Genomic DNA, 24,517 nt, shown 5'->3' with positions numbered 1-24,517 from the left:
GGCATCGCAATTCAAGGCTGGGTGGAAGAGGAGCTAGTTTACTTTCTGTTGATTGCAGACAGCCAGAAACCATGTTTGCAACTCAACAACTGCCTAACTCCCTGGACTTGGCTTTGGGTTCCTGGAGCTCTGAGCGGCCATAAGTTAGCAGAAAGAGGGAGAGAGGCAGAAGCTGGGCTGTACTTTGACAACCTGTCTGTCCACACAAACTACTTGGCAAAGCGAAAATCCTAGCTCCGGGTTGTTTAATGATCAATTCCCACAAGCGGCAAGCTAATCAGTTACCGAGTCAGTGATTGTCTCTCTGACACTCTGCTGCTTTCTCTGGGGCTGGGCAGGGAGCGTCGGGATGATGGGCGACAATTCCACCGCTGGATCAGTTACCCCTCTGCAGCCGTTCAGTGTTGCTGACATTATTGTCATCGTGGCTTATTTTGCCTTGAATGTGGCTGTGGGAATATGGGTAAGAGGATTTTTCGTTTGTTTAATTTGCTGTTATGTACTTAAATCTTTGCAATTTCTGTCTCCTCTCGCAGGACTGGCTTCTCAGGTGCCACCTGAAAGGACCGGGATCCTAGTTTTTGAAATCCTGATTAGTTAATTGCTTTATTTTACTATTGCACCTTAGCAACGTGCCTTTCTGGACTTGAGGCTGCAAGGTGCTCTGGGTATTTAGCTTCCATTCACTCCATCCCAAAGGTTCCCAAAGTGCTTTGCAAACTAAGGCCCTGATCCTGCAGTCAGGTCCACCCGCCTGGCTTGGACTGCAAGATAAGAGTCTACACTCCTGATCCTGCAACCTTATATGAGTAGGGGTTGCCGGATTGGGTCCCAGGCCTCTCCGGTGGATTGCAGAAAGCTGCGGCTTGATTATCAGAAGGGCTGAGCACCTTGATAATCAGCCTGCTCCTACATATCCTGCGCCAAACAGGGTGGAGAGGGGAAATTTTGGCCCAGGGAAAGCTCGTACTCTTATTAAAAATGTCTTGGCTTCTCAAATCTTCTCTGAGAGACCCCACCCCAGCAAACTGCAGAGAGCTCAGCTTATCTGCATAGAAAGCGCTGAGTCAGCCCAACTAGAATGTGAATCTTGCAGCTTTCAGAACATGTGGAAAAGGAGCCTGCCTTGGAGTGTGTCTGCTGGGATCCTGGGACGTAACTGGAGGTACTTACCTGAAAGAAGCCTGAGAGATTCTCAGATTTTTTTCAGAGCATGACCCACTTTTTAATACAGAATCTGTTTCATGGTCACCTCACCTCCCATTCATAATTGTACAGACCCACACGTTCCATCCCTGGCACAGTGGAGTCTTTTATTTCAGGTGCTTCTAAGAGATCAATTGGGCTACCTATCTAATCTTATTTCCAGTGCACCCAGGACTATACTCTGTAGTGTCAAAATACTACAACATCCAATATATAAAGCAGAGATACGTTAAACAGCCCCTGGAGAGATTGCTTTTATGGTATTTTTTCCCTTATGCCTTTGACTTTAAGAGCTAAGGATTATTTCTAATTGCGTTCACTGAGAAATGCTGGCTGAAAGATGTTCACTGGACTTGTGTGCTTAAAGTTAAGCACGTGCTTAAGTGTTTTGTAAGACTGGGGCTGGAGTACTCAGTGCCTTGCATGGCTGAGTCTTAGGAAGGCCAAGACACATGGCAGGTGTGGCCAGAGGGAGTCAATCCAATAGCTCCTGCTTTAACAGACATAGATGCATTTGCAAAGGTTTTTCCCGCCCCTACATAATCCTTAACGGGAAATAATTGTTTCTATTTTGATGATGCTAATTGATCAGTGAGATGAGCTGAGGCCAAGTTAGAGCAGAACAGTGTCTCCTATATGGGAACAAATCTGAACAGCCTGTTCTACCTGTCTGGGGTCTGATATGCTCGTTAGTCAATCCACACATGCACGTATGTCCTCAGCAGGAGGATCCATGGCTTACGAGAGCACATCCCTCTCCCACTTGAGCTAAAGTAGGAAGTCTGTTAGTTGTGGTAGTGTTAGGGGCCTGGTCTAACATCCATTTCAGTCCGTAGGAGGACTCCTGTTGACTTCCTGGGCTGTTAAATCAAACCTCAGCATAGGTAGGGTCCTCAGCCTCTGTTGGCCTCCAGCCATTGGGTGCGAGCAGGTCTGAGTCCATCCATTATAGGATGATGGTACCTCCAGGCCAAGCCTTTCTGCTCAGCACTGAGGCTGAGTATGACAATCCTCTCTGATTCCATGGCCACTCATGCTTGATTGGCTCTGTCCTGCTCAGGTTGCTGCCACAGGTAGTGTATAATCATATGGCCTAATAGCTAGTGCACTCAACTTGGACTCAGGAGACCTGGGTTCTAGGACCTGCTCTAGCGCAGGCCTCCTGGGAGACTTGGACAAGTTTTTTTGCCTCAGTTTTACCATCTGTAAAATAGGGATAATGATGTGGCCCTGGTGTGTAAAGCCCTTTGCAATGTACTTATGAATAGCTCTAGATAAGAGTGAGGTGGTGGTGTTATAATCATCCCTCTGTCACATGGCTCTCGCTAGCCATCCAAAGGCTCCTGATTGCTCTCCAGGAGGGGTTTATGGGAGCAGGGCTGCTTTATTTCCATGCTGATCTCCATTTCCTCTCAGTCCTCGTGCAGGGTGAATAGGAATACGCTCAGTGGCTACTTCCTTGCTGGCAGGAGCATGGCGTGGTGGCCTGTAAGTAGATGCTTTCTCTCTCTCTCTCTCTCTCTATCTCGCGCTCTGGCTTTTCTTCTGTCTCTTTATGCAGGACAGTCCCAGCAGTCGGGTCTCACACTTGGGCCTCTGTTGCAGAGCCATTGCCCCTATGAAAAGGAGGAAAGCGGGGTCTCCGTATCTACCCACCATCACCTCCAGTGCCCAGGGAGATGGAGCTAATATTATCCTTCTTCATATATCAGGGAGTTGCAATCTTCTGCTGGGTGTAGCTGCCTCAGCACCTGGCTTGCCACATGGGGTACCTCTTGTAATACACTCAGTTCAAACACCTTGCGATGAATCACCAGACATCTCAGATCATGCTCCATAATGCATAACACAGGAACACACTGGATTCCTACCCTGGAGGCAGCCAGCATCTGCCCGCCCCTGCCTGACTTGGAGTTACATCTCATTTCTCCAGTGGTGGGGTCCCTCTTCGCTGCTACCCCTCTGAAGATCTGTGATCTGTTGGGTCCTGCCAACCAGGACTCAGACCCCAGATCAGTGGGATCTGTGCTTAACCTATTGCCCTGTGGTCTCTTACGAGATTTCCCTGTAGGCCAGTCTAAGCTTGGGTAGGGGCATTTGGAGCAGCAGGATCTAAATTCTGTCCCCGCTGTTGCCAAGCAGCCGTGCCTGGTTATGATGGCAGCGTGGTGACTCCCACAAAGTCATAGGTGGCCCCAGATTTGTTACAACCAATATATTCCTTCCACATTTCCTTCTTGTCTAGAAATGCAGGATGGCTGATCCCTTCCCCATATCCCTTACATACAGCTCAGGTCTGGGCAGCATTGCCCAGTAATGGCACTTCTGCACTGCAGCAAATGCAACGACATGTGATTCTCTGACAGGCGTTTGCATGAGGAAAGGAAGCCCTGGGCTCCCAACTGCCTCCCAATAGCAAGAAATTCTGTTAGCGGCCTTGTGAGTGAGCTCAGGATTAGCTGAGTGTGCACGTCCCAGGGCGCCTCTTCTAGCCCATGGGCCCTTTAAAACTGGAAGCTGTAATGGTGCGTCACAGGCCTGCTGACTACAGGAAATCATACAAGTCTTCCTGGCTCAGGGGCAGAGAAGCAGATGCTCCTAAGAGCTGGCTGGGCTCCGAGTTCAGGGAAGACCTGGACCCAAGGATTAGACGAGATCCTGAAGGGCAATGAGATTCTTTGAGTGGCTGTATGTTGTTTTGGATCCTTGCTTCTGAGGCAATAGAGCAAAGCCCTGAGCAAAGGAGCTGGACTGGTGCCCTTGTCTGGAGCATGTCTCTGCCGCCTTTGGCTGGTGGATTAGCCCCGCCAGCTTACGTGGCGATGCCTGGTGGCCAAGCTGGCTCCTTGCAGTTTGCCAGGCACTGCAGCCTGCTCTATGCCATCCAGGCGAACCCTGTTTGAAACCTGTTCGGCAAACACGGTTCCATTGGCGGCATAGACGGAGCCACGCTGTTCCGCTTCGAAAAGCAGGTGCTTGCTGTTGCCTGATTTTAGGGGACTCATATTCTTGTTTATATAATATGGGTTACAAGCTTGCCAGGTGATCTGATCAGAAGATAATAAGGTTCTTGTCCCAGAATCAGGCTACACAGAGTTTTGCAAGGACCCTCAGGATATATGGCTCAACTGAGAACAAAATACAGCCTTGCAGATTTTTATGGAGATAAATGGAATAATGATCACATAGAAAAGTAATCGATCAGAGTGACAAAGGAAATAATATTGTCCTAGAGGTACATGTGGTATTATACACCATAAAACTTCCTAGATGAACACACTCACACCCACCCTTGGTAACCTGGTGGTAAGAGATGAAGGACCAGTCTCCTCTGGCACGCCAAGAGAGTCCGATGGGGCAGGTTCCTCAATTCTCGATTGGGAGGTGCAGAACTAAAGAGACGCTAGAGAGCTGAAAAGCTATTGAAAGACTATAGAAGCTAAAACTAACCAACTAACTAACATGGTGGTTTGCCCGTCGTATTGAGCCTGACCACTATGTGCCCACCTTCCATGTCCAAACTTAATTTCCTCACCCACAAAACATCAGGGGATGCTTACCCTCTAGGCTGACATGTTCATACATAGTAATGACCATTAGCTCATCCTCACCTCTCTTATTTCTGACCTAACCATGTTAGTTCCATGTTCTTTGTGGTGTACCTGTCGAGTTTAAAGAGGGCATAACTTAAGTAGTCATCTATCTATGCCAAAGGTCTAACTTGCTTTAACTCATCCTCACTTACCTAGGCTAAAGGCCCCGAACATATGTATGCTAACTTGCTTTAGCTCAACATACAGGATGGGGCCTCTAGGGTCCTTGCGGTACAGCCAAGAATGATCTAGTCCAAATCTATAAATCTATTAAAACAACCAGTCAAGCCCACAAGAGAAGGTATATAGGCAAGCGACCAGGCTAGCCCTATGGGATACATAGCAAAGATGTCGATGCCTAGCTAAGCTCTTCGTGCTAATGCGCCGCCTTGCTTTTGGCCTGCAGATTGGCGCCTCCCTCTTTGCCAGCAGTGAAGGATCAGGGCTCTTTATTGGATTGGCTGGGACTGGAGCTGCTGGGGGAATTGCTGTCGCTGGCTTTGAATGGAATGTGAGTCACTTTGCCTTATTACGCTAATCGGTCACTGGAGCCAGCTGGGACAGACAAAGCCTTACCCACCTAATGGGGCATTTGCATATAACCTCATTAGGGGTGATGGGGGAAAATATGTGTAACCCATGCTAAGCTCTCTGTATCCTTCTATTGGCGGGGCCTCATATAGATGTTCAGGAGCCTGCTGATGTACCTGCTGCCTTAGTTCATGCCCTGGGAGCCCATGCTTCCAGATCCAGAGATCCCAAGTCCAACCCTGGCAGACATCCCAACTGGGGATGTTATGGCAAATTGATAGACCAGAAACAGGCTCCCTGGTTTTCCAAGCATTTCTCCACAAGGGGGTGGGGTTCTGCATTAACGTAAGGCCTTAAGGAGTTAACATGAAATTTCTGGTCACCTGTGGAATCAGCAATGCCAGGTGCTAAGCGCTGAGATGGGGAGTGTCCATAGGGGAGTTCTGTATCCCACCCTCCGACACACCTATGCTCCACGGAGCCCATGGAGATCTGAGTGTCCATCTCAGAGTGGGGCTGGGCCCAGCTCGGGCCTCCTGCGTGGGACACAGTGATGTTGCTAACATTAAGCTGGAGGCCCTGCTGTGGACAGAACAGTGATTGATCAGGCTGTGCCCCTGTTTCTCCATAGGCTACCTATGTCCTGCTGGCATTGGCCTGGGTGTTTGTACCAGTCTACATCTCCTCGGGGGTAAGTACAGTCAGAGTACACCAGACACAGCCGGACAGCCCCATTTTCCTAGCCATTACCAGATCCTGTCACTGGCTGGCTGCGACTCAGGGCAGGATCTGAGTGAACCCTGACCCTGTGTGAACTCTGCTCTCTCTGCCTGAGCAGGTGTGAAATAGACCCCACCAGCCTGCAGGATGGGGTCCATGACACACACCTGGGCAGTTCTGATTCCTCCCAGGAGAGAGCAGTGGGGAATGTGCATGCACACAAGTGGCATGGTTCATTTTTTGCAAACACTGATTCCTCACGGAGGTGGGAATGTTAGCCATGTTCCTATTTCTGATTATATTGATACTAACAATGACTTTGGTGTTGCCGTGGTGCCTGCAGTGAAATCAGCCTCCCACTTGCAAGCCGAGCTCAGTTCCTAGGCTTGCTGGTTAATTTCAGGATCTTAGAGGCTGAGGGGCTTTATAGCTTTGGCAAGGGGTATAAGACCCCAGACAGACTGGCTTTGTGCAGGGCCCTACGAGAAGCCAGAGGGATGGGGTCCTAGCTAGCTCCCTCCCTGCCTGGCACCAAGCCCCTCTCCTAGCCCCATAGCCTGCCTGCTGGTACCCTTTGGAGAGCAACGTATGCCTGCATGCTGGGTGGCATGCACCCTTTGTGGAGGCAAAAGCTGAGGGTGCCAGGCTCCCCACAAAGCCCCTCCCCCCTCGGGTTAAGAAGAAGTGCAGCCATAATTCCCGGGCTCTGTTCAAGCTCCTATTAGCTGTCCCGGTGCTTCTCCGTTCTGACTTGGGCTGCAGCTGCCTGTGGCAGGGGGCTGCCGTGCCGTGCAATGACCCCTGCATCTCTGCCGCTCAGATCGTCACCATGCCGGAGTATCTCCAGAGACGGTTCGGAGGGGAGAGAATCCGGATGTACCTCTCAGCCCTGTCACTCCTGCTCTCCGTCTTCACCAAAATATCAGTGAGTAGCCAGGACTCTGTATCGCACTGAGGGCTCTGAAACACGGGGTGTCCCAGAGGGCATCTGTCTGGTGCTCTTTGCCACTGAACACCTGGGCAAAAGCCATGCAAACAATCAAACCCATCTGGGGAGGGGGGCTTGGCTGCTGTGATGGGATTTGATTTCCAGCAAGTGGAGAGTTAACTTTATACTCAGGCCTCAGAGGGTGGGAGAACTGAGGGAGAGCAGGGCTCTGGGAGGGAGCCCAGGGGATGCTATAAAGCAGTGGTTCTCAAACTTTTGTACTGGTGACCCCTTTCACATAGCAAGCCTCTGTGTGTGACCCCGTGGTACAAATTAAAAACACATTTTTACATATTTAACACCATTATAAATGCTGGAGGCAAAGCGGGGTTTGGGGTGGAGGCTGACAGCTTGCGACCCCCGTGTAATAACCTTGTGATCCCCTGAGGGGTTCTGACCCCCAGTTGAGACCCCCTGCTATACAAGCAGCTGTTGGAGGTCATGGAGGACGCAGATCTGAGCACAGAGGAGTTAGAAGAGTTGGGAACCAATGAGGTGTTGTCTGTACGCCAGCAGGTAGGCCAGGTCTGCAGTAAAAAGTTAAGTTGACCCCGCTGGTGTAGACAGCGCTAGGTTGATGGGAGAATTCGTTCGTGGACCTAGCTACTGGCTCTCAGAGAGACACGTTAACTGCTGGGAGAACCCCTCCCGTGGCTGCACCGAGTGGTGGAATGAGCAGAATGATTGGGTTAGAGGCTCAGGAGTTGTTCTACCTCCAGCTGCTGTGTCCCCACTGCATCACTACCTAGAGCAAAAGTTCCTAAGCTTTTCTTGTTGCGTACCCCCTTCCAAATCTACCAGCTGCCCGCGTACCCCTACCCCTCTCATCACTGATCCTTCATATGTCCTTCTTCGTGCTTCCTGGCTTTAGCCGTCTGTCCGTATTTCCCTGTTACGTACATACAGATATAGTGATATTGTTTTGTGTATATTATCAACTCCCCCCCAAGTTCTGAGCTCAGATTGGACAGGTGCTGGGCACCTGCACCCCGTGCTGTACGGTGATTGGAAGGGAGGGCTCCTTACGTCCGTGTCTCTGTGTTCTCATTGGGACATCCTGAAGTAAATTAACTACCGTATTTTATACAACAAATTCCCACAGAATTGTAAAGCACCGTCTGAGTTGCCTATTATGAAAATACAATAAATAAAATAAAAAACCCACCATTACACAATTTCTCCCGCAACCCCGCAAGAGATGTCTCACGTGCCCTCTGCGGGACATGTACCACAGTTTGGTAACCACTAATCTAGAGTCAGCAGCACTCAGAGTTTCAGTCCATCCTTCAGGGACCAGCTAGCTCGAGCTCAAAGCACCACATAACATGAGCTAGAAATTTTTGTGTGTGTACAGAATTTGGGTTGGGGCAACACTCGCATCATACTTTGACTTAACACTGTAGTGACGACCAGCCCTTAGAAGATACTCAGTGCTAATAACTAGGATGTTTGGTGCTTCGTCTTCCAAATGAGAGGCACATTTGGGATGTTGTGGAGAGATTGATGGATAGAGATCAGGATCCTGAACCCACAACATGCTCAGCGCTAACTGGCCCATTCTTGGCAGCCTCAGCAAAGAGGGACATGGGACTGAGGAACCGAATTCCCCTCTCCCTCGCCTGTCACTTCTCAAGCAGTGACACTTCCGGCTCGTCTTGTGGAAAAATGTAGCTGTGAATGTCAAATGTAGTAGAGAAGAAACCAGCAGGGCTCAGTGGGAATTAAGTTAAAGCCCTGTAGAGTTTAATTAAGAACAAGATCCTTGCCCTTGGGTTTTGGAATCATCCCATAAAATTGAGTTGCAGTGAGAGGGAGCCTTATTGCATTCCAGTGGATGGTCCAAACACCTGCAGGAAGTGTCTGATTCCCACAGGCAGGTATAGCTGAGTCCTGTCCTTATTCAGGGTTTCTAGAGGTTTCTAGACCCACACAAAACTTCCTCTCTTCACTCTTCTGAGCTGCTTGGTGTGTCGTGAGTTTCTTGGGTGTAAATTGACCTGTAATCCGATGACAGCAGCCTGGAGCATCGCACCCAGGGGCCAGGCCCAAGGTGCAGAGTAGAGTTGCCTGTTTTGGTTGGATGTATTCCTGGAGGTTTCATCACATGACATAATCTTTAATGAAAGATTAATCTTTAATTCCTGGAGTCTCCAGGTCGATCCTGGAAGGTTGGCAACTCTACTGCAGAGTGACCTGGGACTGAAGGCAACAAGGGGGGACTCAGATCTGAGCCACATCAATCCTGCACTCCCCAGAGAGGAAACAAGTAGCCCAGGTGCAGAATGGAGGAAGAAATGTCCTCTAGGGCAGTGGTTCCCAAACGGGGGTTTGTGAAATGTTACAGGGGATTCTCGGGGGAAAAAATTCCTTAATGGCGGACAGAGCTGTCCCTAGGGACCGCAGGCAGAACAGGGCCAGCAGCCTGGAGCTCCTGGACTTCCAAGAGCTAAGCAGATCAAAGCCAGCATCTCTATCACACTGAGGAGATTTAAACTTCAAGACTCCTTAGAAGCAATGGAAAGGGAGGTGGATATTTTTTGCTGTTTTTCAAATTAAACAGGCAGCTAGTATTGTTTTAAAATGATTATGAAGAACAAGTTTAAGCTTTGTTGTAATGTGCGTTGTTTGCCTGGACTGCTCAGGACCTGAGTGCTTGTGGAGGAAGAACTCTCTGAGTTGGCTTCTTAAATCCCTTCCTGCTGTTTCACGTCTGATACTCCTTGATGAACCATAGGAGCCTGGTCTTATAACAGGCTTATTCAAAGTGATACAGGCTACGAAAGTGAGATCCTGGAAGAGTGTTGCCATTTTCATACAGTAATAAAAATACTGTAATGATAAATAACAATAAATAGTGTGTAATCATGTCATAAAAGCAAATTTTATATTTCCTAGATCACGGCTTTTATAATTTATACTCCAGTAAAGGAGAAAATCCCTGGAAATATTCATTTTTAGGAGGGGGTTCGTGACACTTGACATTTTAGTGAGAGGGGTTCACAGGTTGTTAAAGTTTGGGAACCACTGCTCTAGGGGCACAATCCTGCATGGCCTCCTGGGATAGGGACTGGATGATCTAATGCCTGGATATGACGAGGTCTTGGCATGTGTACAACTGAAACAAGAGCAACTCGCACAGCGAAATGTAGCTATTCCCTCACCAGGGGGCGCTCACAACCAGTTCACACTTATGCCCGCTCTGTGTAACGTTGCCAACCCTCCAGACTTGTCCTGGAGTCTCCAGGCATTAGAGATTAATCTTTAATTAAAATGTCATGTGATGAAACCTCCAGGGATACATCCACCCAAAACTGGCAACCCCAGCTCTGTGTGTTCTGCCCGTTCCGATCCGGGTGGGGACTGCTGCCCCACTCCCTGCCCATGGCTTTCCTCCGAAAAGGCTCAGTCCCTGGATATGCTTCCAGGAGCCCCCAGGCTGGCTTGGGGCCTGGATCTGAGTGCACTGTATCCTTGCTCTCCTGTTCAGAGAGATAAGGATGTCAGTGTCCAGAAGATCCTTAAAATAAGGCTTGCGGCGCTAGTACTTAGTGGTGTGGAATCCACCAACCACGACAGCCTGACTGGGCCTGCCTGTCTTCTGGAAAGAGCCTTGCTCTCCAAAGAGGAAATGTGATGGCACTGAAACTCCCTGATCAGTAACTGCCCTTTGATTGAGGTAGCACTGAATGGTACTGGGCCAGTGGAGCGAGCACTGGACTGGGACACAGGAGACCCGGCTTCTCTTCCCAGCACTACCGCTGACCCTCTGTGTGGCTTTGGGTGGGCCCCTTTCCGGGACCACTTTTTCCCTCTCCTGCTCTTTGGTCAGAGCCGGGAACAGTCTCCTACTGTGTCTGCACGGTCCTTGGCACGGTGGGGCCCTGATTTTGGTTGGAACCTTCAAGTGCTGCCATGCTGATTATAATTTAAACAACTCATCGTTAAAAATGGTGCTGTTCCTTCAGGCATTGCTCATTAAGGACATCTGCCTTAAAAGAAAGCTACTAGAGCCTCCCCTGAGATAGTGCTTGGGGTGTGCTACAGACCGCCGGGATCTGATTTGGATATAGATAGAGATCTCTTCAATGTTTTTAATGAAGTAAACACTAATGGGAAATGTGTAATCATGGGAGACTTTAACTTCCCAGATATAGACTGGAGGACAAGTGCTAGCAAGAATAGTAGGGCTCAGATTTTTCTGGATATGATAGCAGATGGATTTCTTCACCAAGTAGCTGAAGAACTAACAAGAGGGGATGCCATTTTAGATTTGGTTTTGTTGAGTAGTGAGGACCTCATAGAAGAAATGGTTGTAGGGGACAGCCTTGGTTCGAGTGATCATGAGCTAATTCAGTTCAAACTAGATGGAAGGATAAACAAAAATAGATCTGGGACTAGGGTTTTTGACTTCTCAAGGGCTAACTTTAAAGAATTAAGGAAATTAGTTAGGGAAGTGGATTGGACTGAAGAACTTGTGGATCTAAATGCGGAGGAGGCCTGGAATTACTTTAAGTTGCAGCTGCAGAAACTATCAGAAGCCTGCATCCCAAGAAAGGGGGAAAAAACCATAGGCAGGAGTTGTAGACCAAGCTGGATGAGCAAGCATCTCAGAGAGGTGATTAAGAAAAAGCAGAAAGCCTACAAGGAGTGGAAGAAGGGTGGGATTAGCAAGGAAAGCTACCTTAGTGAGGTCAGAACATATAGGGATAAAGTGAGAAAGGCTAAAAGCCATGTAGAGTTGGACCTTGCAAAGGGAATTAAAACCAATAGTAAAAGGTTCTATAGCCATATAAATAAGAAGAAAACAAAGAAAGAAGAAGTGGGACCGCTAAACACTGAGGATGGAATGGAGGTTAAGGATAACCTAGGCATGGCCCAATATCTAAATAAGTACTTTGCCTCAGTCTTTAATAAGGCTAATGAGGAGCTTAGGGATAATGGAAGGATGACAAACAGGAATGAGGATATAGAGGTGGATATTACCACATCTGAGGTAGAAGCCAAACTTGAACAGCTTAATGGGACAAAATCGGAGGGCCCAGACAATCTTCATCCAAGAATATTAAAGGAACTGGCACATGAAATTGCAAGCCCCTTAGCAAGAATTTTTAATTAATCAGTAAACTCAGGGGTTGTACCGTACGACTGGAGAATTGCTAACATAGTTCCTATCTTTAAGAAAGGGAAAAAAAGTGATCCGAGTAACTATAGGCCTGTTAGTTTGACATCTGTAGTATGTAAGGTCTTGGAAAAAATTTTGAAGGAGAAAGTAGTTAAGGACATTGAGGTCAATGGTAATTGGGACAAATTACAACATGGTTTTACTAAAGGTAGATCGTGCCAAACCAACCTGATCTCCTTCTTTGAGAAGGTGACAGACTATTTAGACAAAGGAAATGCAGTGGACCTAATTTACCTCGATTTCAGTAAGGCATTTGACATGGTTCCACATGGGGAATTATTAGTCAAATTGGAAAAGATGGGGATCAATATGAGAATTGAAAGGTGGATAAGGAACTGGTTAAAGGGGAGACTACAATGGGTCGTACTGAAGGGTGAACTGTCAGGCTGGAAGGAGGTTACTAGTGGAGTTCCTCAAGGGTCAGTTTTGGGACCAATCTTATTTAACCTTTTTATTACTGACCTTGGCACAAAAAGCGAGAATGTGCTAATAAAGTTTGCGGATGACACAAAGCTGGGAGGTATTGCTAACACAGAGAAGGACCGGGATATCATACAGGAAGATCTGGATGACCTTGTAAACTGGAGTAATAGTAATAGGATGAAATTTAATAGTGAAAAGTGCAAGGTCATGCACTTAGGGATTAATAATAAGAATTTTAGATATACATTGGGGACGCATCAGTTGGAAGCAACAGAGGAGGAGAAGGACCTTGGAGTATTGGTTGATCACAGGATGACTATGAGCCGCCAATGTGATATGGCTGTGTCATGGTATAATTCCCCACTCTGAACCTTAGCGTCCAGAAGATGGAGTACCAGCATGAATTCCTCTAAGCTCAATTACCAGCTTAGTACTTGTAGTACTGCCACCAACCAGGAATTCCAGTGCCTGGTACACTCTGGTCCCCCCTAAAACCTTGCCCGGGGACCCCCAAGACCCAGTCCCTCTGGATCTTAACACAAGGAAAGTAAACCCTTTCCCTCACCGTTGCTTCTCCCAGGCTTCCCCTCCCTGGGTTACCCTGGAAGATCACTGTGATTCAAACTCCTTGAACCTTAAAACAGAGAGGAAAATTCACCTTCCCCCCTCTTCTCTCTCCCCCTCCCAGACTCTCCCTGAGAGAGAAAGTAATCCTGACACAGAGAAAATTAACCTTTCTCTCCCCCTTCCCTCCTTTCTCCTCACCAATTTCCTGGTGGATCCAGACCCAGTCCCCTGGGGTCTCACCAGAATAAAAAAACAATCAGGTTCTTAAACAAGAAAAACTTTTAATTAAAGAAAGAACAAAGGTAAAAATTATCTTTGTAAATTTAAGATGGAATAGGTACAGGGTCTTTCAGCTATAGACACTGGGAATACCCTCCCAACCTAAGTATACAAGTACAAATTAAAATCCTCCCAGCCAAATACACATTTGAACTCCTTCCAGCCAAATACACATTTGCAAATAAAGAAAACAAGCATAAGCCTAACTCGCTTTATCTACCTAGTACTCACTATTTTGAATCTATAAGAACCTGTATCAGGGAGATTGGAGAGAAACCTGGTTGCACGTCTGGTCCCTCTGAGCCCCCAGAGTGAACAACCACCAAATTCTAACAGCACACACACAAACTTCCCTCCCTCAAGATTTGAGAGTATCCTGTCCCCTGATTGGTCCTCTGGTCAGATGACAGCCTGGCTTACTGATCTTGTTAACCCTTTACAGGCAAAAGAGATATGAACTGTTCCATTAACTCTTAACTATCCGTTTATGACAGGCTGTTAAAAAAGCTAATGCGGTTTTAGGATGCGTCAGGTGAGGTATTTCCAGCAAAGATAAGGAGGTGTTAGTACCGTTATACAAGGCACTGGTGAGACCTCACCTGGAATACTGTGTGCAGTTCTGGTCTCCCATGTTTAAGAAGGATGAGTTCAAACTGGAACAGGTTCAGAGACGGGCTACTAGGATGATCCGAGGAATGGAAAACCTGTCATTTGAAAGGAGACTCAAAGAGCTCGGCTTGTTTAGTCTAGCCAAAAGAAGGCTGAGGGGGGATATGCTTGCTCTTTATAAATATATCAGAGGGATTAATATTAGGGAGGGAGAGGAATTATTTAAGCTTAGTACCAATGTAGACACAAGAACAAATGGGTATAAACTGGACACTAGGAAGTTTAGACTTGAAATTAGAAGAAGGTTTCTAACCATTAGAGGAGTGAAGTTCTGGAACAGCCTTCCAAGGGGAGTAGTGAGGGCAAAAGACATATCTGGCTTTAAGACTAAGCTTGATAAGTTTATGGAAGAGATGGTATGATGGGATAGCTTAATTTTGGCAATTGATCTTTGATTATCAGCAGATAAGTATGCCCAGTGGTCGGTGATGGGATGTTGGATGGGATGGGATCTGAGTTACTGCAGAGAATTCTTTCCTGAGTGCTGGCTGGTGAGTCTTGCCCACATGCTCAGGGTTTAGCTGATCGCCATCTTTGGAGTCGGGAAGGAATTTTCCTCCGGGGCAGATTGGCAGAAGCCCTGGAGGTTTTTCGCCTTCCTCTGCAGCGTGGGGCATGGGTCACTTGCTGGTGGATTCTCTGCAGCTTGAGGTCTTCAAACCACAATTTGAAGACTTCAATAACTCGGACATAGGTTAGTGGTTTGTTATAGAAGTGGATGGGTAGGGTTCTGTGGCCTGCTTTGTGCAGGAGGTCAGACTAGATGATCATATTGGTCCCTTCTGACCCTAAAGTCTATGAGTCTATGAGTCAAGGGACACCATTCTCCCTGCATATATGCTTCCCCGAGTATCTAGAACCAGCAGGAGTGGTGCTGGGCACTCACACGAAAGTGCCGTTCACCATGAGTTTTCCCAGAATCCATACTCCAGTATGATGCTTGGGTGCTGATGGAGGTGCTGTCTTTTGGGTAAGAGATTAGTGACATTCTGGTAAGCAAACTAGGGACATGTGGTCTAGGTGGGTGAACAGCTGTTTGAAAGACTGTACGCAGAGTACGTATCAGTGGTTCGCTCTCAAACTGGGAGGATCGGGTCCCATAGGAGTCAGTCCTGGTCTGGTACTATTTAGTACTGTCATCGATGACTTGGACAATGGAGTGGTGAATATGCTTATAACGTGTGGATGATGCCAGGCTAGGAGGGGTTGCAAGCACTTTGGAGGACAGGACTAGAATTCAAATGATCTTGATAAATTGGAGGATTGGTCTGAAATCAACAAAATGAAATTCAGTAAAGGCAGGTGCCAAGTACTAAGAAAGGAAAAATCACATGCACAGCTATGAAATGAGAGATAACTGGCTAGGTGGTAGCACTGCTGAAGAGGATCAGGGGGCTGTACTGGATCACTAATTGAATGAGCAGCAATGTGATGCAGGTGCAAAAAAGGTTAATGTCATTCTGGGGTTTATTAACAGGAGTGTGGTATGCCAGGGCGGGAGGTAATTGTTCTGCTTTGTTCAGCACAGCTGAGGCCTCAGTTGGAGAACTGCATCCATTCGGGGACTCACACTTTAGGAAAGAGGTGGACAAACTGGAGAGATTCCAGCGGAGAGCAACACAAATGACAAAAGGTTTAGAAACGCTGACCTGTGAGGACACCTGGTCTGGTTCGGTTGGAGAACTCTGACGGGGGATTTGATAACAGTCTTCAAATAAGTTAAGGGCTGTTATAAAGAGGATGGTGATCAATAGTTCTCCATGTCCACTCAAGGTAGGACAAGAAGTCTGGGGCTTAATCTACAGTGAGGGAAATTTAGGTGAGAGATTAGGAAAAGCTTTCTAACTCGAAGGATAGTTAAGGGACAGGCTTCCAAGGGAGGTTGTAGAATCACTGGAAGTTTTTAAGAGCAGGTTGGACAATCCCATGTCAGGGGTATTCTAGGTTTACTTGGTTCTGCCTCAGCGCAGGGGGCTGGACTAGATGAGCTCCCGAGGTCCCTTCCAGCCCGACATCTCTATGATTCTGTAAAACCACAATCTTGGCCCCTCATTGTCGCTAACGACACTGTGACACTTTTTCAGAAATTAGGGGTGGTTACCATGGTGGCTTGGCCAAATTTCAGCCCGTCGATCTGTCTGTGTTACACTAGCTCCATTCTAGGTACATTTGGATGGGGTAATTGTTGCCAGCCATGTGTTGGGATGAATGTTTGCAAGCACACAGGGACAAACTGATCCAGTGTCCTGCCTCCTGCATGGACTGTTGCGGGATGCTTTAGAGGAAAGCATGAACCTACAACGCACCCAACTAAGCTGAAGGTCTCAGGTTCAAATCCTACTGCCAGCTCAAGTGGGATGTTAAACTTCTCTCAGGATGGGCTTCCCCAGGGGTCTTTGTGCCTGGCTAGTACATGGCATCATGTAAGAATATACTGGAGCACCCTATCTGGCTGGGCAGCCCACGTTGGCACACTGTGGGTATCGGCCTGCTTTAAAGATCATGTATGTTCCCTGGCTGCCGCATTCCAGCACCGTCCTGACTTCACCAGGGCCATGGGGTTAACCCCATTAAATCCAAATGCTGCCTTGTGCCTGTTTTCTCTTTGTGCCGTGCTGACGGCATTGGGTCAGAGCCAGTTTTCAAGTGAGGTCACTCACGGGTGCAGGGAAGGGCAAGCCTCCTGCCAAGGCTGCAGGGCCTGACTTCAAAGGCTTTGCCCTCCTCATACGATGGAAACAACTTGTCTTGTGCATGGTTCAGGCCTGCTTTTAATGAGCTTGTTTTTGTCTTTGGGATGTCTTATTAACCAGTCACATGTACTCTCATTGTTTGCCACCCTAGCAAAATTACAAAGCAGGTAGAGATGCCGTGGCCTCTTCAGAGCCAGGAATTAAAGGCATTTGCACCAGCTGTAGCTGGAAGCAAACATTGTTAGACCTTAAGGAACCCAGGAGGAGCAGTTATGAAATCTGCTCTCCACGGCTGGGACAAGGGGGCGAAGTGAAGGCTTGCTGGGCTGGGGACAGTCCCAGGACTGAAGGCTTAGAAGCTGGCAGGAAAGACAGTAAATCACTCCAGAGAAGAACATTGGGAGCTCCAGGGAACGCGATGGACAATGGCCCCTTTAATCCCAGCTCCATGGGATGGAACTGTGGTCGGGGGAACTGACGCTACTTTGTGCTCTTACCAGTGGAGAATGACCCTCTACATTAATAATACCTTGTGCTGGGACTAGTGGCTTAGGGGAGTGTGAGCGGCTCTCGAGCCTTCCCGCTTAGAGTTTCAGGATGGAGCATGGCCCTGGGTATCATTATTGTTATTGGTGAGTTTCTGCTGATCTCTGACCCATTGCAGTGGAATTACCTAGTCCAGGAGATGATGCTGACATCTGGCGCCATTCCTGGGGGGCTGCATAAGATAGCTGACCCAAAGTCCTATTAGGGCTTAGTTGCGGTTTCGGTCATGTGTTCTCTGTGGAAAGGTGCCCACATCAAGCACTGCCAGTATTCAGTGTCTCCCCCAACCCCCACAGCCTCAGCAGAGAATCCAAGATCTTAATGGACCCTGGGTACTGACCTGGCCTCTCCTGTAGAGCTGGCTTGGCCAGAATGGAGTGGAGGCAAATTCATAACCTAGCTAGAACCCATTAACTAAAACACCCACCAGAGCGTGATTGACTCCAGCACAGAGCGGTGGACGTCAGCAGACGTTCTGGCCCCAGCCTGGGCATTACATCATACAGTCATTAATTATGAACTGCATGGCTGTGTGTTAAAAAGAGTCAAATGTTTTGTTCAGTTAGGGGACAATCCTGGTTCCCCTCCCTGAGGGTCTTGGCTGCTGTAGAAGTGGAGTGGTACAAACATGTGGGCTGGGCTCTATTCCGAGTCAGGGATACCAACCCCACAAACCAAGGGGATTTGGGCAGTGGAGCAAGGGCAGAATGTGGGGACTGTGGGCGAGTCCATACCTGCAAAGATCCACCAGCTATTTTCTCGCCATAGGGAGCAAGGGCTCTTCCAGCCAGACTGCAGTAATGGCCGTGGAGGGACTCCTTGGCAGACTGGTGGGAGGCTTCCTTCTTGCTTCCCCCCACATCCCCAGGGTGCTGCAGAGAGATCCACAATGCAGAACCCAATTGCTTGGGTTGGGCACCGGTGCTGGATCTGTGTCTTGGGCAGCGAGAGCAGCCGCAGCTCCCATGTATCCAGCAGGGATGGAGCCTGGCAGGTCCAGCCAGGGGGCTAATTCCATGCAGGTCGGCAGAACGCGCTGCCGACATAGATTAGAGAACTGCGAATGTTCTTCCCGCGTCCTGGCCGGCTCCCGGGGATGTCAGACAGGGCTGGTTCATTCCCGTCACCCAGCATGAGGCTGGGCCCACGTGGCTGCGGTTCTCACCTCCCCCTCAGAGAAGCCTTGAGCTTCAGGAGCTAGATCTTGCCCTCAGTTCCACCTGCACAACCCAGCCGCTAATCCCGTGGAGAATGTTGATGGCCCGCTTTGCTGCGCTGAGTGTGACGCAGCTCAGCTGCATGGATCGGGCTGCGCCCCAGCACCAGGTGTAGCCGGGACCCTCCTGATTAAATCGGCAGGTGTCCCACCAGCTCGCAGAACATCCACAAGCTGCATTTGTGAAGCTCCCATGGAGTTGAGTCTTACCAAGTCCTCCTCTTCTCCTGAACTTTCCAAGTTAAAGGCCTTGTTAATCTGGGACTCTTCCAGTAATGTCTGTTGGGCCTGTCCGGCTCCCGCTGTGATGCTGCAGGCATGCTGGAGATCCTTCTGGCGAAGGAGTGATGTCTGCACCCGGGTTCTGTATAACAGAGGGAGGTGCTACAATCCCCCATGACCTAGGGAGCGTGGGGCTCTTCCTGCTCCTTCCACCATCCTATTTGCATTTCTGGGACAACTCCTTCTTCCTCCTTCCCTTGCTCCAAACAGAAGGCACGCTCTGGGGCCCTGCCCCTCGCAGGCCAGAAGCCGAGATCCTGGTGTGGAAGGGGCTGTGGAAAGTGTGCGAGGGGTTGGGGCATGAATGATATATTTAGCCTTTTCCTCTGTCGGTCTGAGTGCTCTCTCAGGCTGGGTGAGTGACTGTGGTTATCCATGTTGTACTCACAGGGAAACTCACTTGCCCAAGGTCACCCGGCAGGAACTGGAATAAAAGCCAGGTCTCCTGGCCCCTAGTTTGCTGCCTCCCAGGGCCCGTCTGGTCTGGGACCAAGTTCCATCCTGGAAAGGATCTCTTACTAATAACCACCTCTGGCCCTTCGTCGGCAGGTCTTCCCATGGCAGCTCTTAAAGGCTCTGCTTTGGAGGCCTGACTGACTGGGGGCTGGCACAAGGAGATATAAACGACACTTCCTGCAGCCGCCTGGCTGCCCTGGGAACTCAGGCTGACTCAGGGCTGAGATCCTTAGCTGGGGTAAATGGGCATCCGTGGAGCTGGGCTGATTTGCACCAGCTGAGGATCTGGCCCTACATGTTTAACTAACTTCCCACTTACCTTTCCATGCACGCTCTCCGCCGGGCAGCGGAAGGTGCCCATGGGCAGCCATTGGTTTCTGTCCTTCCATTCCAGTCCCGTGGAGCCGTGTGATTCGAACAGAGTGTGATGCCACAAAAGAATGAGGCTCAGAAGGACGGTGCCCTGGAGAGCACTCTCCATGTGGGTGGTAGCCTTGCAATCAGCGACGTGCCAGGGAAGAGACATTCCCCCAGCTTTTGGTCAAAGGTGACATTTCATCGAATGACGAGGTTTAAAGGGTTTTGGAGCGACCAGTCCCTCCCCTGGTGGGGGGGTGGGAGGGGGGCCGGGACAGGTCTCTCCTAGGTGACCAGCAGAGCTGCAGGGCTGGCTGGGGTCCCTCAAGGCGTCTTGTTGCAATGTCCATGGCAACATCTCCTCCTTGTGCCCCAGAAGCTGGGCTCATCGAACCTCTGGTGTGTGTTAGAACGGCTCCTTTGGCCAATCTAAGCATACACCCAACCCTGACAGCTGCGTGGGGGCTGCAAATATGGTGTGGTGGCTAGAGCAGGGGACTGGGAGTCAGGGTTGCTGGGTTTGATCCCTCACTTTGCTAGTCTTTGCTGCCCAACTGCAAGCAATGCCTATCGCTGCTGAGTGCCTCAGTTTCTCCATCTGTCAAATGGGTATAATCCTTAATCAGCTTGTGTAGGGGTTGAGCTAATTGTTTGCTCTGAGATCTTCGGCTAAGAGGTGTTATAGAAATACAGACCCAGCGATTCCTCTAGTGTTTGCACTCAGCCCGTCTGCTCCTCTCCTGGTGTGGATCCTATCTGTGATGTGCTTGGCCTGAGCTCCCTCTGCCCATGTGAGCACCCCAGCTCGTGGCTCACCATGGCACCGGGGATGGCCCGAAGCTCAGACAGCTTCAGCGTCCCACTCCAGCTGGCGGGAAGCGGGGCTCTGGGAAACGGCTTGGCAGGCTTTTCAAAGGCGGTGGTGGCTGCCAAGGGAACGAATCCAGTCAAGCAGAGAGGGATAGTCTGGCCCTCCCCCATTACTGCACCCATCACGTGTGCCCGCTGGCCTGCCGAAGGGTGGCAGAGACGGCAAAGGAGTTTGCTGAGGAGACAGAAAACAGAGACCGAGGGGCTGAGCTGTGGCCCAAAGCTCCTGCTGGCTCTGGAGTTGAGGGCTCCCCTCCAGCCATCTCTAGGTTCAGGGTCTCTGGGGGTCTGGATGCTGCACTGCCTCTGTGGCACCCTGCCATCATGGGGGAGAACAACTCCTGTGTGTTTCCTGTGCTCCATTTTCTCCTGGGGGCCGTGCCCTCTTCCACTCTGCCTCCGGCTCTCCCTAGCCACTCTTTGGGAAGGGCCCGATGGTGGATGTTGCAGAGATGAGGCAGCTTAATTGCCTTTCACAGGAGAACTGAGTGCCTGGCCTGGGGATTGGGAGGAGCCCACCCCTCTTATCCGCCTGGGCCATCCTCCCTTTGGTGCTGCGCCAAGCTCGCTGCCTTCCAGGCATGGGTGTGCCACATGGGAGAGACTCTGTGCCATCGTGCGTCATATCAGGAGTTCAGCGTAACCAGGAATTAGCGTCTCTAGTTCCTAGGTATCTGAGCTAGTGACGCTGCCGAGGTCATCTCCTCTCCCTGGAGCTCCAGGGGATGGATCCTGCTCGGAGAACATGGCCTGCACTTAGCCTGAAACAACAAAGATGTGAGGCAGAGGCAGGGGGGAGTTGGGGCTCCTGGGTTCTGCTCCTGAATCTTCCGCTGACTTGCTGCGTGACCTTGGCTGAGTCACTTGACCGTGCCCTGCCTCAGTTTCCCCACCTGGTGCTCACCTGCCTGTCAGGGGTTGTATGAGGCTTAATAAGTGAATGTTTCTAGAGTGCTTTGAGATCCTCAGCTGAAAGTAGCGCCAGGAGGAGAGTGTGCTAGTGAGGAGTTACCTGCCGTGGGGAGATGCTGAGTCCAGTTCTGCAGTGACCATCTGCCTTCTCAGCGGTAGGGTCAGCAATGGGGCAGGGAAGAGGGGTTAATGGGTCAGTGACAGGCCCGATCCTGGCAGGTTCTGAGCACCCTTAACTCTCCTTTGTTCTCAAGGGAATGGGGACATGCCAGCGCCTGGCGGGATAATAATAATCCCAAGCTCTTCTATGGCACTCGTCCTCCAGAGAACTGAAAGCACGTCACATAGGCAGTCGGTATCATTAGCCTCATCTTATGGCTGAGGAAACTGAGGCACAGTGAAGTCAACTGACGTTACCAAGATGTCCCCAGCAGGCCAGCCCCAGAGCTGGGAACAGAACCAGGTGTCCTGAGTGCCACGCAAGTGTGCTAGCTACTAGACCACACCGCCTCCTCATTAAGGATTAGACCCCTGTGTGAGCGTGAGAGAGGGCAGGTTGCCAGCCCTGATGACTGAAATACTCATTTTCTCTCCAAATGGCCCCACCACGGGGAAGTGGCATTTGGAGCTTCTCTAGGTGTTGCCTGCCCAGCTCTGGGCACTACTTGGGTGGGAAGGGCAGGTCAGTCCCCTGGTTATTGCCAGTGGCTCTGCAGTTGCTGAGGTGTACTGAGACCTCCAGTTCATGTCCCGCGGTGCCTGCGTGGGGAAGCGCTTGCCTCCAGTTGGGTGCATGGCGGAAGGTGCCAAGCTCCGTGGTACTCAGGTTAGCTCTGGGTAGATTGTCCCCATTCCCACCTCTCTGTGTGTTGGCAGGGCCTAGCCGTGGGCCTCCCCCAAACGCCATGTTCTTTATTTCACATGCAGACAGATCTGTACTCAGGGGCCCTGTTTGTACAAGTTTGCCTGGGCTGGAACCTCTACCTCTCCACCGTCCTGATGCTGGTGGTCACAGCTCTCTACACCATTGCTGGTAAGCTGCCAAGTGTTGGAGCAGGATGGACTCCCAGGCCGGCGCTCTGTTGGGCACACAACGCTTATGTTCCTCTTCTAGCTACTGAAATACCCCTCGGCTCGTTGGCTCGGGATTCCCTGCCCCCTGCGGCTGCACTGCTAGACGCTGCCTGGGCCAGGGAAGTCAGCAGGGTGAGGGCTGCATGAGCGGACTTCCTCCCTCTCCAACATGGGCCTTGGACTCTCTCTTGTGTATACGTACGTGTGCCCACAGGTGGGCCTATTATTAATGGCACCTTTGCAACATCCCCACACCGTGACCATCCTCAGAGGGTCTAATCCTTTAGCCAAAGGGCCTTAGCGAACGCACTTCACCACAAACTTCCCTGCTTATCGTAATCCTTGTGCTCTTCGGCTTCAGTGACCACAAATATCAGCTCATTCATGCCCGGAGAGGAGGTAGTAACCAGTGTTCTCCCTGCTTTACTGGTGGGCTGACCAATGGGATTTCCCCAACCATTCACAGGTAGTGAGGGTCAGAGCTGGGAGTAAAATTCATGAGTTCCTGGCTTCCACCCCGCACAGACCCGTGGCAGGCCCCTGAATTATTACCAGGAGTGATGGTTCCCTTCATTATCAGTGCCAGGGGAGTCACGCCAGCCCAGAAAGTTTGGGCCAATCTCTTCTCCTTTCAATCAAATCAATACATCACTCCAGTACCTCTAAACCAGGGGTGGGCAAACTACGGCCCGTGGGCCATATCCGGCCTGTCAGACCTTTTAATCTGGCCCTCAGCTCCCGCCGGGCAGCAGGGTCGGGGGTTTGCCCCGCTCCAGCCGGGGAGTGGGGTTGGGGGCTTGCCCCACCCTGTGAGGCTCCCAGGAAGCAGCTGGCATGACCCCCCTCCGGCTCCTGTGTAGTACACAGAGGCATGGCCAGGCAGCTCTGCATGCTGCCCTGTCCACAGGCTTTGCCCCTGCAGCTCCCACTGGCCACGGTTCTCGGATGGGGAACAGATGGGGCAGTGCACAGAGCCGTCTGGCCGCACCTCAGAGCCGAAGGGGGGACATGCTTCCAGGAGCTGCTTGCAGTAAGCACTGCCTGGAGCCTGCACCCTGAGCCCCTCCTCCCCGCACCCCAATCCCTTGTCACAGCACTGATTTCCCCCCCCCTCCGAACCCCTCAGTCCCAGCCCAGAGCACTCTCTTGTACCCCCAAGCCCCTCAACCCCAGCCCCACCCAGAGCCTGCACCCCCAGCCAGAGCCCTCACACCCTCCCCCGTACTCCTACCCCAGTCCTGATTCCCCTCCTGCCCTCTGAACCCCTCGGTCCCAGCCCAGAGCACCCTTCTGCACCCCAAACCCCTCACCCCCAGAGCTCTCACCCCCCACCCAAATCTGGAGCCCCCTTCCACTCCCCAAACTTATCATTTCGGGCCCCACCCCAGAGCCTGCACCCCTAGTCAGAGCCATCACACCCTCCCCTGTACCCCTACCCCAGTCCTGATCCCCCTCGCACCCTCCAAACCACTTGGTCCCAGCCTGGAGCCCCCTTCCTACACTCCAAACCCCTCATCCCCAGAGCTCTCACCCACCCGCACCCCAGTCTGGAGCCCCCTTCCACTCCCCGAACTTGTCATTTCAGGCCCAACCCCAGAGCCCCTACCCCCAGTCGGAACTCTCACCCACTCCCGCACCCCAACCCCCAATTTCGTGAGCATTCATGGCCCACCATACAGTTTCCGTACCCCGATGTGTTTGCCCCCCCTGCTCTAAACAGTATTCGGATGTCACTGTCACTCCCAAACAAAGTGTGGCCGCATGTTTTTCAATCCATAGAGCATATGTGGGTGTTGGGTATTTAACTCTATGAGCTCAGCGAGTGGGTGGGGTCAATGAGCCACTGAACCAGGAGAACATCTCTTAAAATCCGTGTAATCGAATCGGATGTTACGGGTTATGTGAAACCCAGAAATTTTGCCGTGAGACAGGAGTCAATCGCTTCAAACCTTT

The 24,517-nt window shown here is 50.5% G+C and overlaps 1 protein-coding gene across 1 annotated transcript in view; it reads left to right on the top strand.

Moving 5' to 3' along the window:
• Positions 1-2,679: 2,679 nt before the first annotated feature.
• Positions 2,680-24,517, top strand: part of SLC5A10 (solute carrier family 5 member 10) — an 85,776-nt gene continuing 63,938 nt past the window's right edge. Inside the window, exons 1-5 of the mRNA XM_050967279.1 lie at positions 2,680-2,694; positions 5,206-5,310; positions 5,962-6,021; positions 6,871-6,975; positions 22,418-22,523. Coding sequence (XP_050823236.1) covers positions 2,680-2,694; positions 5,206-5,310; positions 5,962-6,021; positions 6,871-6,975; positions 22,418-22,523 — 391 coding nt within the window. The remainder of the gene's footprint in view (positions 2,695-5,205; positions 5,311-5,961; positions 6,022-6,870; positions 6,976-22,417; positions 22,524-24,517) is intronic.

This window comes from Gopherus flavomarginatus, chromosome 9, assembly GCF_025201925.1.
Source record: "Gopherus flavomarginatus isolate rGopFla2 chromosome 9, rGopFla2.mat.asm, whole genome shotgun sequence".
Classification (NCBI taxonomy): Eukaryota; Metazoa; Chordata; order Testudines; family Testudinidae; genus Gopherus; species Gopherus flavomarginatus.
This window is presented reverse-complemented; position numbering and strand designations above follow the sequence as displayed.